The sequence below is a fragment of the Gadus morhua genome, chromosome 4 (genome assembly GCF_902167405.1).
Source record: "Gadus morhua chromosome 4, gadMor3.0, whole genome shotgun sequence".
NCBI lineage: Eukaryota > Metazoa > Chordata > Actinopteri > Gadiformes > Gadidae > Gadus > Gadus morhua.
This window is the reverse complement of record NC_044051.1, coordinates 19,520,010-19,534,702: the sequence shown is the minus strand read 5'-3', so window position 1 is coordinate 19,534,702 and position 14,693 is coordinate 19,520,010. Positions and strand designations below refer to the sequence as shown.

At 46.1% G+C, this 14,693-nt stretch overlaps 1 protein-coding gene across 3 annotated transcripts in view; it reads right to left on the bottom strand.

Moving 5' to 3' along the window:
• Window positions 1-14,693, bottom strand: part of col5a1 (procollagen, type V, alpha 1) — a 73,074-nt gene that overhangs the window by 15,908 nt on the left and 42,473 nt on the right. For all 3 annotated transcript variants that reach the window (XM_030353331.1, XM_030353332.1, XM_030353333.1), the window contains 27 exons: window positions 14,518-14,571; window positions 14,359-14,412; window positions 14,208-14,261; window positions 13,823-13,867; window positions 13,110-13,163; window positions 12,369-12,413; window positions 10,985-11,038; window positions 10,826-10,870; window positions 10,417-10,470; window positions 9,293-9,337; window positions 8,984-9,037; window positions 8,579-8,623; window positions 8,008-8,061; window positions 6,225-6,332; window positions 5,535-5,588; window positions 5,069-5,122; window positions 4,429-4,473; window positions 4,256-4,309; window positions 4,077-4,121; window positions 3,812-3,865; window positions 3,609-3,662; window positions 3,437-3,490; window positions 2,286-2,393; window positions 2,040-2,129; window positions 1,107-1,160; window positions 248-355; window positions 47-154 (listed from right to left, as the gene is read on the bottom strand). In XM_030353331.1, coding sequence (XP_030209191.1) covers window positions 47-154; window positions 248-355; window positions 1,107-1,160; window positions 2,040-2,129; window positions 2,286-2,393; window positions 3,437-3,490; window positions 3,609-3,662; window positions 3,812-3,865; window positions 4,077-4,121; window positions 4,256-4,309; window positions 4,429-4,473; window positions 5,069-5,122; window positions 5,535-5,588; window positions 6,225-6,332; window positions 8,008-8,061; window positions 8,579-8,623; window positions 8,984-9,037; window positions 9,293-9,337; window positions 10,417-10,470; window positions 10,826-10,870; window positions 10,985-11,038; window positions 12,369-12,413; window positions 13,110-13,163; window positions 13,823-13,867; window positions 14,208-14,261; window positions 14,359-14,412; window positions 14,518-14,571 — 1,647 coding nt within the window. The remainder of the gene's footprint in view (window positions 1-46; window positions 155-247; window positions 356-1,106; window positions 1,161-2,039; window positions 2,130-2,285; window positions 2,394-3,436; window positions 3,491-3,608; window positions 3,663-3,811; window positions 3,866-4,076; window positions 4,122-4,255; window positions 4,310-4,428; window positions 4,474-5,068; window positions 5,123-5,534; window positions 5,589-6,224; window positions 6,333-8,007; window positions 8,062-8,578; window positions 8,624-8,983; window positions 9,038-9,292; window positions 9,338-10,416; window positions 10,471-10,825; window positions 10,871-10,984; window positions 11,039-12,368; window positions 12,414-13,109; window positions 13,164-13,822; window positions 13,868-14,207; window positions 14,262-14,358; window positions 14,413-14,517; window positions 14,572-14,693) is intronic.

Genomic DNA, 14,693 nt, shown 5'->3' with positions numbered 1-14,693 from the left:
GTTAGCTAGTGATAAGTTACAAGATCCAGGGCCAGCATTGACCAACCTTGTCTCCATCCTCGCCTGGGGGTCCGGGTGGTCCACCGGGGCCGGGCAGACCCACGGGACCCTGGATACCATCTCTACCAGCGGGTCCTTGAGGGCCTTTCTCTCCCTGAAACAAGAGGTTGAGACGACAGCATGTAGACATGTACACACAAACAGCACCCAGCACAAAACACAGGTCGTCAACCAAAGGGTTCCTTACCGGTCCACCCTTCTCTCCGGAGGGCCCTGGGGGGCCCTGGTGTCCGGGACGCCCGGTGGGGCCTGGGGGTCCAGCGGGGCCGGCGGGGCCACGCTCACCAGGAGAACCCTGATGGAGCAACAGGTATAAATGTGATGTTAAGGCAATGCGATGTGATGCATGTAGTGTGAAGTGATGTTATAGAATGGGATGGGATGAAACATAATTGGATGTGATCCAATAGAATGTGACGTGATGAACCGTAGTGGGATGCAATGTGGTGTCATGTTATGTCATGTGATTATGCAACTGATAGTGCTATTGAAAAATGTGATGTGATGTAACGTAGTTCAACGTAACGTAATGAGAAGTAATGCAATGGAATGCAATGCAATGGTAATCTAAGGTAATAATGACTTCATAGGGTTATGTAAGGCGAGCTAAATGTACAGACCTAAATGGATCCAGCCGGTGTTATGTAAGCTCACGGTGCATATTATCTTGTTATGTAACAGTCCTGGTGGTGTAGGTGGTGGTGGTGGAAAACATGCCGGGTACACCAGTCGTGGGAAGGCAATGGGAGGTGAGAAAAGGAGTGAGAAGATGAGATTGAAGAGAATGAGTGGGGGAGAGGAGGAGGGGAGGGGAGGATGGGAGACGAGGGGGATGGGAGAGGAGGAGAGGAGAGGAAAGGACGGGAGAGGAGAGGAGAAGATGGGAGGAGGGGAAGGGAGAGGAGAGGCTAGGAGGAGAGGAGGGTAGAGTGGAGCACAGAAAGGAGAGGAGAAGTGAGGAGAGGAAAGGAGTAGAGGTGAGGAGTTGAAGGTGAGAGGAGGGGATTGATTGTGGATTGACGGAGGTTCAGTGGGGGGGTACTCACAGCGGGGCCAGGTGGTCCAGGTGGTCCTTCACTGCCTTTCAAGCCATGAGCACCCTGCAGGGAGAGACACAGAGAGAGAGGGGGAGAGAGTCATAGAGAGAGAAAGGGAGAGTGAGAGAGAGAGGAAAAAAAACATTGCATTACACACTGGCAACTTGGCTACGGTACAAGCGGAGATGATTTGCTGTTGTTACTACCATTATTAATGCCTCTACAAACACCTATACATTACAATTGTCAGTTGCATTGTGTAGTGTGCACAGGTACAACTTACCTTTTAATGAAATGCCACTTTCTATTGAAATACAGTGATTTGACCCTATTTGAAAACGATTTCAGAGAGGTCTCTCAGATAAATGTGGGTTGTTAAGTGGTTAAGAGCAGGGGACAGAGGCCTTGAGACCTGACCAACGCTGAAGTAGCAGTTGTCGTATCATTTTCTGCAGAGTTATTACTTGAGGGGACGCTTATGTTTGAGCAGGAGACTTTTGAGTCCTGCAGTCCGTAGGAGATCAAACAATGAGCAAAGGTCTGGGGAAATGTTAATGACTGAAGCAGGGGGTGGGGTGGGGGGTCATGTCAGGGACTGACAAATGAGTGGTGAGATAATGAGTGTGAAGTCAAGCCAAGAGTGAGCTGGACGGACACTGAGAGAAGCGCAGTCGAAACCCCTGTTTCATCCGATCAATGCAGGACTTCTGATGCGTCTTGAGGTGGGCTTCAAGATAATCGTACCTAAAGCACAGTTTCTTTCCCGTCACCCACAATGTCAGTTTCAGCTTGAATTCAACTTTTTTTGCAGGTAAATGCTGACCAGAAAGTATTCACTTCCTGGTCACCTCTGAGCCTGCTCTGAATAGGATAAAGCTCGCAGACGCCTCAGACAATTTCATAAGCAAGGTTGCGTGTCGGAGCAGGGAGAGAGGTACTCACCACGGGACCGGGTAGACCTCTGTCTCCGGAGAACCCTCTGAGACCAGGAGGACCGTCTTTACCAGCGGGGCCGGCGGGACCTGGATCCCCCTGTAGAGCAGAACCGCGCCACGTTCAATACTGAAAGACGACTGCTGCTAGCACACCATTATAAACGATACATGTTCATATCTTTCAGGGTGAGCTGTATTGTGCTCCAGTAACATCGCTATGCTGGAGAAGAGGACCAGTTGATGTTCTACGGACCTTTGCTCCTTCTTTGCCAGCTGCTCCGGGCAAACCCTGCTCACCAGGTGGGCCTGGGGGTCCGGGATGGCCACGATCTCCCATTGGTCCGGTCTCACCTGTCGGGCCCTAAAGAGTGAGAGAAACAGTGTAATGGGTCAACAACACAAAACGTGACAACAAATCCTTAGTACATGCTCAACTAAAGGATCAAACAAACAAAAAAGAGAGAATAGTTAATAATAAATACATATCAGGATCAAATCGATTATCATGATACCAAACGAAGAGAAGGAAAGTGTTGGCAGTTTATAGAGCACAACTCGTGATCAAATAAAAAGGAACATTTCTGTACATGGTAGATGAATGTCTCAATATTATACAGCAGAGGAAGGGTAGGCTAGGTGTTGGGTGTGAGTGTGTGTGTGTGTGTGTGTGTGTGTGTGTGTGTGTGTGTGTGTGTGTGTGTGTGTGTGTGTGTGTGTGTGTGTGTGTGTGTGTGCGTGTGTGCCCACGCGTGGGAGGCCAGCTAGTCATGCTGGCTGCTTACAGCCGCGTTTCACCACCAATGTTCTCGATTAACCATTAGCAAAGTGCCAATGGTTAGCAAAGTGCTAATGGCACAAATGGGAGAAATAGCTGGTGCATTCATAGTAGATGAACGCACCCTTGAAAATATCAGGGAATAAACAAAAACGCCATCACTATACAAGTCAGGCCGCACGGGATAAGACTGATGGTAAACATAAACTTACACACACACTTAGTATTGCGATAGGGCAACCATATATACTGCAGTTTAATAGTCAGCAGCGTCGGCAGCGCCTTCTGCATACAGACATAATCGCAATTTATATTGAAGACAACATTGTGTTCTTAGCGGCTCTCAAATTGATTATTGAGAAGAATACAAATGAGTGTTTATCCAGCGCGCCTTTCTACAACCGCACACAATAAAACGACAATATAACATCGATAAAATCAGTTATGCTGCGGTTGCACTGCGCGGTATCAAAAACAAACGTTGGGGGGGTGGCTCGGCGCGCTGCCTCGTGGGTCAATGAGCAGGAGGAGTGGACCGTGACATTGGAGAAACAAACAGCAAAACACCAGGGTTTTGTTGTTTGTGGTGGTGGGCGGTGTGGTTCTAAATGATTAGCTTGATTCGTTACCTGGGGGCCAACCACGCCGGGGGGCCCTGGAGGGCCGGTCTTGCCTTGGAAACCCTGTGGATGAAGCACAAGGATGGATTTAGACGCTATAAGAGGCGTTGCACAGTTTCAAACAGAGTCGTATGATGATAATCTATTTTTTAATTAAAGTCTGACAAATGTTTGTACTCACAGTCTCTCCTCTCTGCCCAGGGTGACCGGGCAGGCCGTCCTTTCCAGCTGGGCCCTGGCAGAAATAAAGAGATGTTTGGTCAGAATAAGGTGGATATTGCTGTACCGGTTCACACATAGTGGTGTGTAGGCTGGACAGATACAGTTATAAGACTGTACAGCACAGCAAAATGGCCAACAATCTGCTATACAAGTTATTCTCACAGGGGGGCCCTTTGGTCCTGGGAATCCAGTTGGTCCTTGAGGTCCAGGGAGACCCTGGAATAATGAACAGATGATAGGATGAATTAGTATTTGCATGAATTATTTCTACTTTATCACCCTTGCTGGAGTGGCAATGATGGATATTTCAATTATTGGATCACTTGCTACTATGAAATAAAAAAAGAGTATTGAAAGATGATCAGTGAAAGAGATTAATCAGTTGTGGGGTAAAATAATGATAATACAATAATAAAAATGTGCTCACCCTCTCTCCCAGAGGTCCTGGAGGTCCATCACTTCCAGAGTTTCCCTGAAGAGAAAACCAACCAAATGAACAATGGATTAAACAAGTCCTCACCCGATGGACTGTGGCCTCATTTCCTGTAAACCAATACAAAGCTTCAAATGACAAAGCGCTGTGGGGACAGGGACACGGCGTCCTACCTTGGGTCCAGCCTTTCCAGTGGGTCCCCTGGGCCCTCGCTCTCCACGCGGTCCCTACGCGGAAATCAAATGGAGGTGTAACGTTTTAATGAGTTCTCAACGTTGAAATGAGTTCTGACGCTCAGTTGCCATGGAAAACTGGATAAGGTCTTGTTTGCGACAGGGTAACTTACGGTCGGGCCTCTCTGTCCTCTAGGGCCAGATTTCCCAGCGGTTCCCTGCGGAAGACAACAATATACACTTGAATCACTGCCATGGTCTGCCACGCTATACAATGATGCATGAGTCCCAGACACAGGGGAAAACGCACAGCGGTACCCTTCAAACAGAAAGAGAACGCCGCTTAGATATGCACAGGAGGATAAATAAAGTTAAGGGGCATAAATAACACAGCATCAATCCTTTACCCTTGTCTGGTGTCTGACTAGACCACACTTTAGTTGCTTTTTGTTTGTCACAATAATGATATTTTGTAAGCCTTGCTCCACTTTCTGTCGTAATCCATTGTGCTTAGAAGCAGCTTAACAGTCCATTCCTCACGTTCATTACTCAAAGACACCACAAAGGGATCAACCGTCGGGATAGAATGGAAACTTCTACTTTAAAATTAGAGTGAGGGTGGTGAAATGAAAGAAATGCGACACATTTAATCCATGGTTGGTAATTGGATTCAGCGTTGCCTTAAAAAGCGATTGTGGCTGCGTCTAACACAGACAGATTCCTCTGTCTCCTACACCACGCCATGCGGCCCTACATCATCCATCTTTGATGGCAAAACTACAGAGAGACAGGCTGATTCTTTCTGGTACGTACCCTGGTTCCCTTCTCTCCATTGGCTCCGGGGAACCCTTGGAATCCCTGAGACCCCTGTTGGACACAAACAAAACAAACTGTCACACCCTCCGTTTTCTTTCAGCCTTATATGACTACTAGAAGTGAGATCAAAGCAGTCTGTGGGATATGAAGCAGCAGCTCATGGTAATGTGAGATGCTAAGAAGCTAAAAGGCTTAACCTTAACCTAATAATCATACATAAATCTTCTAGTCCATCATACAACATATGAACTGTTCCTAAGTCAATGAGGTGGATGGTACTAAATAAATAATGAAACAAATTATCTTGAAGGGTAAAATGTCAACAATACGTCCCCATCCACAATCTTTATAGAGCAACAGTGTATCGTAGAATTACAGGATATAAAATAGAACGTGTTTAACTAGACGGTGCGACATGTCGAAAAACAGAAATGTTTTTCAGGGAGAACAGATTGGTCGGTACCTTTGGTCCTTGTCTGCCTGGATAACCTGGAAGACCAGGTACTCCGAGTTTACCCTGTGGAACGAATAAAACACATTGCATTATCACACTACATCAATCATATTTATTTTCTCCCCATAGGTCCAGCCTCTGTAGTAGTAAAAGAATCGTCCAACATTTTATTGTAATTGGTTTGCTGGTGCAATCTATATGGTGCTGGTTATGCTGTCTGAGATACAATAATCACATATCCAGCACAGTATGGGGGAAGGCTTGTCCCACTTCGAGCTGATTTTAAAAGCGACCCCACACAGGAGGAATTACATTTGAAGCTTTCTCAGTTCCTCTGCCATACATACAGTGTGTACAACATGAGTACTATTGATGTAATGCACAGATCCATGGGGCTTGTATATCAGAATGCATCATGGGATATTTTTTGCCAATACTCCGCCATATTGAGAGGGCACGAGAGAGCTGTAGTAATGGAAAATCTTAATCAATTTAAATGTACTGTAACCTAAGCTAATGAAAAAGTTGTTTTGCCACGTCTCGCATGAGAAATGCCGAGGTGGTATCAAACACAACAACGCCCCCCCCTCAAGACGACAAATCATTTGTACTAGCCGCATACACATATTCAGCTGTATTAAGGTGAGGTATCCCACTTATCACGCTATCCACTCTAAAGAGACCGTCCGTGGTGCGTACCTTTTCACCGTTGGGTCCTAGGGGTCCAGAATCTCCGGGCAGACCCGAGCGTCCCTTGGGGCCCTCAGGACCGTCTTCTCCGCGAGGTCCGGCTGGCCCGAGCTCTCCCTGTGGGGTAAACAGCGGAGTGTTGACCGGAGGTTAGTCTGCTGCTTCAGTACACTAAGAACACCCTGAGGTTTAATGCATTGAGCCGGAGGACCGATCAGCCATCACACGGTGGACTGGTGAGCAATGGCCTCCCAACGCTAGAATAGATCAAAGTTTACAGCCAAGAACAAAATAATGAATAAAGATAACGTGATGCATCCAATGTCATATTTTATTCATAGAAATGATGCAGGATGCAGCGCATCGTAAAGTATACGATTTGGTGAAAGGTTTTTTAATCTGTCATATTAATAATTAATCATGCAGTCATTTGGAAATGTATGGATTTGAATATGATGTGTTCCGTGTCTGTCCTAGATAGCAGCCCGAGCACCTGGTGTGTACCCCCAGCCCCCGCCCAAGATATGCCCTGTATTAACACTGCATACAGAGCGACTCGCAGGCTAAAACCACAGAATACAAAGTTGTGCTGACACTCAGTCAATGTAATAGAGACCCAGTGATGTGCAAAAGCTATTCACACAAATACACGCACACACACAGGCACATACGCACACACACACACACAGACACACACACACACACACACACACACACACACACACACACACACACACACACACACACACACACACACACACACACACACACACACACACACACACACACCAATGTTCCCTTAAGTACACATAAAAGCACATCAAACAAACTGTACTTGACTCTAGTCAGCACCGCGGTACACGTGCACATAGTTCACAAGCGCGCACCCTGTTGCAAAACAGGGCATTTTCAATTCTGCTCCACGCTGAGAGTCTCCTCTGGGCTCAGGAGGACTCTTCAAATCTCTGGCTTTCATCAGTGTTTGATGCGCCTCCAGAGGAACCCGCGCCCCCACAGACGTCTCCCGAGTTTTCAGAGACACAAACCCCAACCCATCCACATACAGCCTGCTTATTTATTGGGTGGGGGGGTTAGGTGGTGAAGGCCTTGTTTTTCACTGCTAAAAATATGTTTCAAGTGTTTTTTTGATTGGATAATGCCTTTGGATTCACAAAGTCACGGGTTTAAACTGTACACACCAGTTGAGGGGCAGCATGTGGCTAATGACGTAGAACGGGTTTACTGCTGGTAATGGATGGTGAAGGTTGCTAGTTCGATCCCCGGCTCCTCCTAGCTGCGTGTCGAAGGTGTCACTGAGCAAAATACCTCACCCTAACTGCTCCTGATGAGCTGGCTGTTGCCATGCATGGATGACGTAGGCGTGTGAATGTGTGTGCGGATGGGAGAATGCTAGAATATATTGCAGTGTGCTGTGTATGAATGCATTCCATTCACCATTTACAATTGAGACAGTGGGAGGTGACATCCTGTTGTTGTAGTTTGGTTATTGCTTTCCATTCCGAATTTATGACTGACGGCCATGAGTGTTCGATGTGTTCCGACTAGATTGGATTATGTAAGATGCAATTGAATTGAGTTGCCATCATTTAGCTCCACTCAGATCTAATACTCTCTCTGTGATTCGGTCGCTTATCCTTTTCCATGTTTGGTGACTTGAACCAATCAGGGGCAACCGCCCAGCGCATTCAGTTCTCTCCCCTCAATTTCCCGGCACAGCCCAGCTGTTGCGCTTGACCAGAGAGCGTCAAATGAAATACTAACGGGGTCTTACCCTGTCACCCTTGATACCCATATCTCCCTTGAAGCCCGGGAATCCATCCTCGCCCTGCGAACAAGGAAGACAGAGAGAAAAGACAAGAGGGAAGAGCGGGGAGGGGGAGAGATGTAATGAAGTGGAAAAAGATGAGAGAGTAGATGTTCAAAAATGATCCGTCTCTTCAGTTTCACAGACACACACGCACACAGATACAATCACGCACACACACACACACACACACACTCAAATAGACACATACACACATGCACAAACACGCGCAGACACACGCTCGCATAAGAGGAGGAGGATATGATGTGTCTCAAGATTTCCTGTTGCCAAGCAACCCTTGATCTCCGGTCTCCGGTCTCCAGACCGGCATCAATCATCAAGGCTGTCAGGGGCTACAACAATGGAAGGCCATCGCGACTGTCATCGCCGTGAACACGCTTTCGGAGCCAGCCTCGTTGCTGTCTTCCTCTTCCTGGGTTAATTAGCGGCCGTGTAATCCATCACTTGAAGCTGCCTGCACTTATATACCAAAGACAAAAAAAACTTGAAGCGCAAATTATCACTCTCTCTTTCTCACCTTCTCTCCCTTCCCTCCCTTTAGACCACGAACACCGTCGGCCCCCTGTAAGGAAAACACACACAAACACACACACACAAACATAAACTTAAGTTACTTGGATGCAAGATACATTATCTTCGTTGTATGTTGACCATTTTGAAGGTACGATCATTCCTAAACAATGCTATTTAAAAGGGATAAACCCTTCACTCAAAGGTTTTTCTCTCCAGTTCTTTGACGGGAGGACCTCTCAAGCACCTTACTGTTCCATCTAAATGTCGTTATACGTCCCAAATCTAACATCTGTTGGCTTGACCTTCAAAGGTGCTTCGTTACTTGATTCCAAGTTGTGGTTTCAATTTGATCATACTCAATTAGAGCTTTCTGTTGAGGGTCTATGTGGTCGATTGGGAATCAACTCACCTTCACACCGCGGGGCCCAGGATAACCAATGGGCCCTTGAGGGCCGGATGGCCCCTAGACAGAGAGAGAGAGAGAGAGAGAGAGAGAGAGAGAGAGAGAGAGAAAGAGAGAGAAAATGTGGAGTGAGGGATGTTTCTCAGGCACACAAATGCAACATAGAACAAGTGGAGTGAGGGATGTTTCTCAGGCACACAAATGCAACATAGAACAAGTGACACAAAAATATAAAAAAAACAAATAAAAATGCATCGGATCTATGAAGTACGAAAAATAAAGAATACAGCGATAACTGCAAACACTACAACTCACCAAGTGTCCCTTCTCTCCATTCGGTCCTTCTTTGCCAGGGTGACCCTATGAATTATTAAGAGGGAACATAATCACATCTCATATCCCGATAATTAAAACCATAAATACCACACTGCATGCTCGCCATTACCAAGGGCCCCATCTCCTCGTAAAACAATTGGATGATGTTTCAAACAGAGAAGGAAAAGACGAGGCCATTGGAACAGGAGCCTAATAAGAAGAGCCTTTTCCAATTCCATCTCATTTAGGGTTCTTCATTAACCGCAACACTATTATGGGGGCCCTGCAAGCTATTAGTAGGCTGTTAAAAGTCACCGGGAGAGAGAGAGAGAGAGAGAGAGAGAGAGAGAGAGAGAGAGAGAGAGAGAGAGAGAGAGAGAGAGAGAGAGAGAGAGAGAGCGAGAGAGAGAGAGAGAGAGAGAGAGGATTTGGGTGAAAAGAGAGGAATACATCATTGCAAATGTGACTGATTACAATTTATTGCCACTGAAATGATAAAACACACAAAAATGGAGGAGGGAGAAATTGGCATAGATAAGGTTAAGAGTTTTTAAACTTTATATCTTAATGGAATACAAAAGCAGTGTGTATCTAAATGGAATACATAAGCAAGGGGATCTCAATATAATCATTACTGCAACCAGAATGATGTGCCATTCACAGCCTCAGGACCAGTTCATCATTCACAGCCTGTCTCACATCCTGGCACCTACTTCCATCTACGGCTCACCTGCCATCAGCAAGGGTGAGCCGTGTGTGTGTGTGTGTGTGTGTGTGTGTAGGTGTGTGTGTGTGTGTCTGCTTGTGTGTGTGCGTGTGTGAGTGTGTGTTTGTGTGAGTGTGTACATGTATGTGTGAGTGTGAGTGGTTGTTTGCTTGTGTTTGTGTGTGTGTGTGTGTGTGTGTGTGTGTGTGTGTGTGTGTGTGTGTGTGTGTGTGTGTGTGTGTGTGTGTGTGTGTGTGTGTGTGTGTGTGTGTTTGTGTGTGTGTGTGCGTGTGTGTGTTTGTTTGTGCGTGTGTGCCTTAGAGGGGCTATGTGCATGTGTGTGTAGGTGCAAATGTATGCAGGTTGACTTGGCAGGCTTGAACAATTGCATTGAGTTCTTCAGAGGGGTAAAACTTACCGGGGGTCCATCGGCTCCGGGCATTCCTGACAGACCTGGTTTTCCTAAAGGACCCTGGGAGGAAGAAGGAACACACACATTTTAGAGAAACATGTATCTTTATTTGTTATAGTTTATAGAAAAGTTGCAATACAAAAATATTGTTTAAAAAACATCCGGTTGGCAACCATATTGCAATTATTTTGTACATTTGTACATATATATAAATATGTATAGAAAGTTATATATATATATATATATATATATATATATATATATATATATATATATATATATATATATATATATATAGACACATGATCATAATCTAATAGACACATAATGTAATAGACACAGTACATGATGACATTAAACCTTTCCTTCTGTTTTCTCAGTGAAGGCATTTTGATAATGGATCATGAACGCTCACCTTCTCTCCTGGGGGCCCGATGGCTCCCTGGGGCCCTGCGAGTCCCTGTATGGAGAGGAAACAGTGAATCAGTGGCTGATTGATTAATCCTGGCGGTGGACTGGGGGCATTGAAGGGTTTATCAGATGCAAACGAGGGGGAGAGCAGGTGAGTACAGACCTGAGCTCCGGGGTTGCCTTGCTGTCCGTTGGGGCCGGGCTCTCCTTGAGGTCCCTGGCGAGAGCGGATTAGAGTTAAACCTGCACTATGTCACATGGCTACTGCAGCTATTAACTCCATCATAAACATACTTCAACAAGAACGTTTCTTGAAAGTAAAAAATCCACATGTTAATCCATGCAACATGTGGTCGGGCTGAGCTCAGGAGGTAGAGCAGTTGTCTTGAAACCGAAAGGTTGTTAGTTCAATCCCCAGCTCCTCCTAGCTGAGTGTTGATGTGTCCCTGAGCAAGACACTTAACCCTAACTGCTCCTGACGAGCTGGCTGTCTCCTTGCATGGTTGACTCTGCCGTCGGTGTGTCAATGTCTGTATTAACCGATGTAAGTCGCTTTGGATAAAAGCGTCTGCTAAATGCCCTAATTGCAATATCCATATTTTACTTTCTTTCCCCCCCCCACCCCAACACCATGTAATAAAAGTCTTTAGCAATGCATCTCTTTCCACTAGAGGTCACTAATAGGATAACATATATATTGCAGATTTAATATCATTATACTCATTATACTATCATTATAGGAAAGTGGTCAAAAATAAGCGTCTTTTTATTATAGAGTAATAATTGTAGTAACGGATGGGTTCTCAAATCAACGGATCTCTGGAGCTATCAGGGCAGAGTGCTGATCTCATGGCCAAGGTCAAAGGTCATTCAATCAAAGGGTAGCTGTACTTTGCTCCATCAGCACCACACACTCACACACACACACACACACACACACACACACACACACACACACACACACACACACACACACACTAACAAACACACAAACACACACACACACTCTCGACCGTTCCGCTCCCCTAATGAAGGAAACTGCTGAAGCCAACACTCACAACGCCCTGCCTCTCACATAATTGACAATCAATTATGTTTTGTGGAGTTGTGAGCGGCTCAGGGTAGACGTGGACTGAGTGTTTCTCTCCTTATTCGGAGCGCTCCCAGCAGAAGGCCCACACTCCGCTGTTCTTTCATTACAGGCCCACCCCTCCAAAAGATGGACTCGGAAGAGTGCAGTGCAGCGGCAGTTTGCAGCGCCCGACTTCTGAAATGGGTCTCAGGGCAGCCATTCTATTCTTCATTAGGCGGTATGTCCCTCTCTAAATACACCAGTTGTGTGTGGGTGTTATTGGGGCATTTTGTGTGCAGTGTGTGGGGGTGTGTGTGTTGGGGGGTGCCTGCGTGTAGTGTGCCTAGGGATTGTGTGCGTGTGGTAGATTGGGAAGTGGGCTATCTATCCGTTTTATCTAGAGCCCCTGTGCGAGAGTTGTACGGTTTTGTGTGCATTACAACACTTTGCAAAGTCATTTCCGAACTCCACTCACAATGTTTCCTTTGGGTCCTGGGTGGCCATCCATACCGGTGACACCCTAGAAGCCGGGGAGACACAAACAAAAATACACAGAACACCAACAGCGATGAGAAGATACACAAAGTAGTACAAGCACAGGAGGAATTACGAATTAACAGGAATTAAGTTAGATCTTGCTCGATCGTAACCGCTTAATGGGATTCTCGAAGCGTGTGCGAGCGCGGCATACGGCATTCAGCAAGAGATTCTCAGTACAACATCGTACCAACGTTAGGTGGAGATCATTTGCAGTTCATGTGGTAGACGGGCTCATCCCTGAGGTAGTTAGGGTCTCTGATGGGTATCTTGCTAGCTGAGTGACGATTGGCGAACGACAACACCAGATGTCTATCCAAACCAAGCGTTGATTGAGTGATTGAGTAATTAGTGATTCTTTTCTCCCAATATTGAGCCCAGGTAGTATGTTAAAATACATTGCATGATTGCTTTCACAAATGTAAAGACGAGAACCAAATGAACACTAAAGCATTGACATACATATTGCTGATACAACAGAAAGCAATCACAGTGTGGACCTTCATTGCATAAAGCTCAGATTACAAAATCCCTGTGATGTTTTGTGCTGATTTCTAGGGTTTTTATTAGAGGTTGTTAGGAGACCGCACACTTGTGCTCTCCCTATCCACAACAGTAATGAATGAATGAAACAATGTGCGTGCGTGTGAGATTAAAATAAGATTGCACAGGGACTCACAGGTGGTCCAGGGGGGCCTTGGGGTCCCTTGGGTCCCAACAAACCGCGGGGTCCCTGTGAGAAGGAGAGAAAACGGGTTGACTGTGCTGTGAAAGGCCATCGGAAGCATTTGCTGAATACAAAACACATTCCTGCATCATGATGCTTTACAAGTTTACGCCTACGAAGGACCTTATCTGCCAGATGAGCCCACGATTAATATCTTACATGAACACAAATCTAGTGGGAGAGCATCAATTGCCATTCTGTTAATGCTGCGCTTATCAAACAGTGCTTTGAATTCCATCGCTGTGCCTCATTGAGACAGCAACGAAAAGCCAACCAGTAGAGCACCGCCTGCTGGTCAGAGCATGCCACTGCAGTTAGGATTCAGCTTGCAGGGATCGTTGATTTGTGTCTTGGGGTGTATAGCCATAACCCTGTCGTCAGCCCTTAAACAATCAGCCTTAACTTAAAGCTCCTCTAACACAGCTCTTTTTCAGACAGGGAATAACAGCCTCCATTTTCTCACACAGTCTGAGCCGGACCTTTCTAGAATGACATCATCATGGAGAACAAATTCCCATATATTCTACTTTTGATGCAGAAAAAAATATATACAAAGAGAAATATACTGGCTTCTTGACAAATACTGGTGGCCTTGCGGTCATTTATACTTCAGCTCTGTTGGCGCCAGTGTACATTTCGACATACAGATGAATATGGTCACTTACAGATTCACCGGGGAGTCCTCGTGGCCCGATCTCTCCGTCGTCTCCCTGGGAAACAGAGAAGCCACTATATGTCAGGAAGTGAGGCAGAACCAGGAAGTAGATGGCAACAGAGTAGTACGGATCAATGGAAAGATGAAATGACGGAAGCACCACAGAGCAGGATAAAATATTATCTATTGTCTAATAAAGAAGGATAGCGATGTAGAACTTCGGAGCAAACTACCACTAGCACTGTTTACTTTCTATGTCGGACCCGCTCGGGCACTTAAGACCTACATGTGGTGTAGTGGGGGGGTGCCAAACTGAAACTGAACCTGAAACTGAAACTACAAAACAAAACAGAATGTGTCAACAATATTGATCTGGAAAGAAGTTGTGGACTCACTCTTTCTCCATCTTCTCCTGGTCCACCAGGAGGCCCTGAAGGTCCGGCTTCACCCTAAACAATGACAACACACATCACACATTTAACACACACTTGAAATAACACAGACATACTGTACATGCTCACATCTCCATGTATCAGAGTAACGTACCCGGTGTCCTTTCTCGCCGGAGAGCCCGGCCAGCCCGTCGAATCCTCGGTCTCCCTGACAGGCGAGAAAGAAAATCAGATCATTTCATTTCCTAAGGAAGATGACTCTGGATGAAAGCTCAGCACCAGGTTTGAAGTGGACTGAAGACTGAAAAGGTACCTTGGTTCCGGTCTGTCCAGGCATACCTCTGGCTCCGTCCGCTCCGGAGCGGCCCTGTGGTTAAGAGCGACATCCACATCCGTTAAACAGGCCTCGCCTGAGTAGCATCGCAATCCAGACTTAGGCTGAGTATCTAAAGTCTGACGGCGTTTCACTTTCTTTCGCTTCTTATTTGT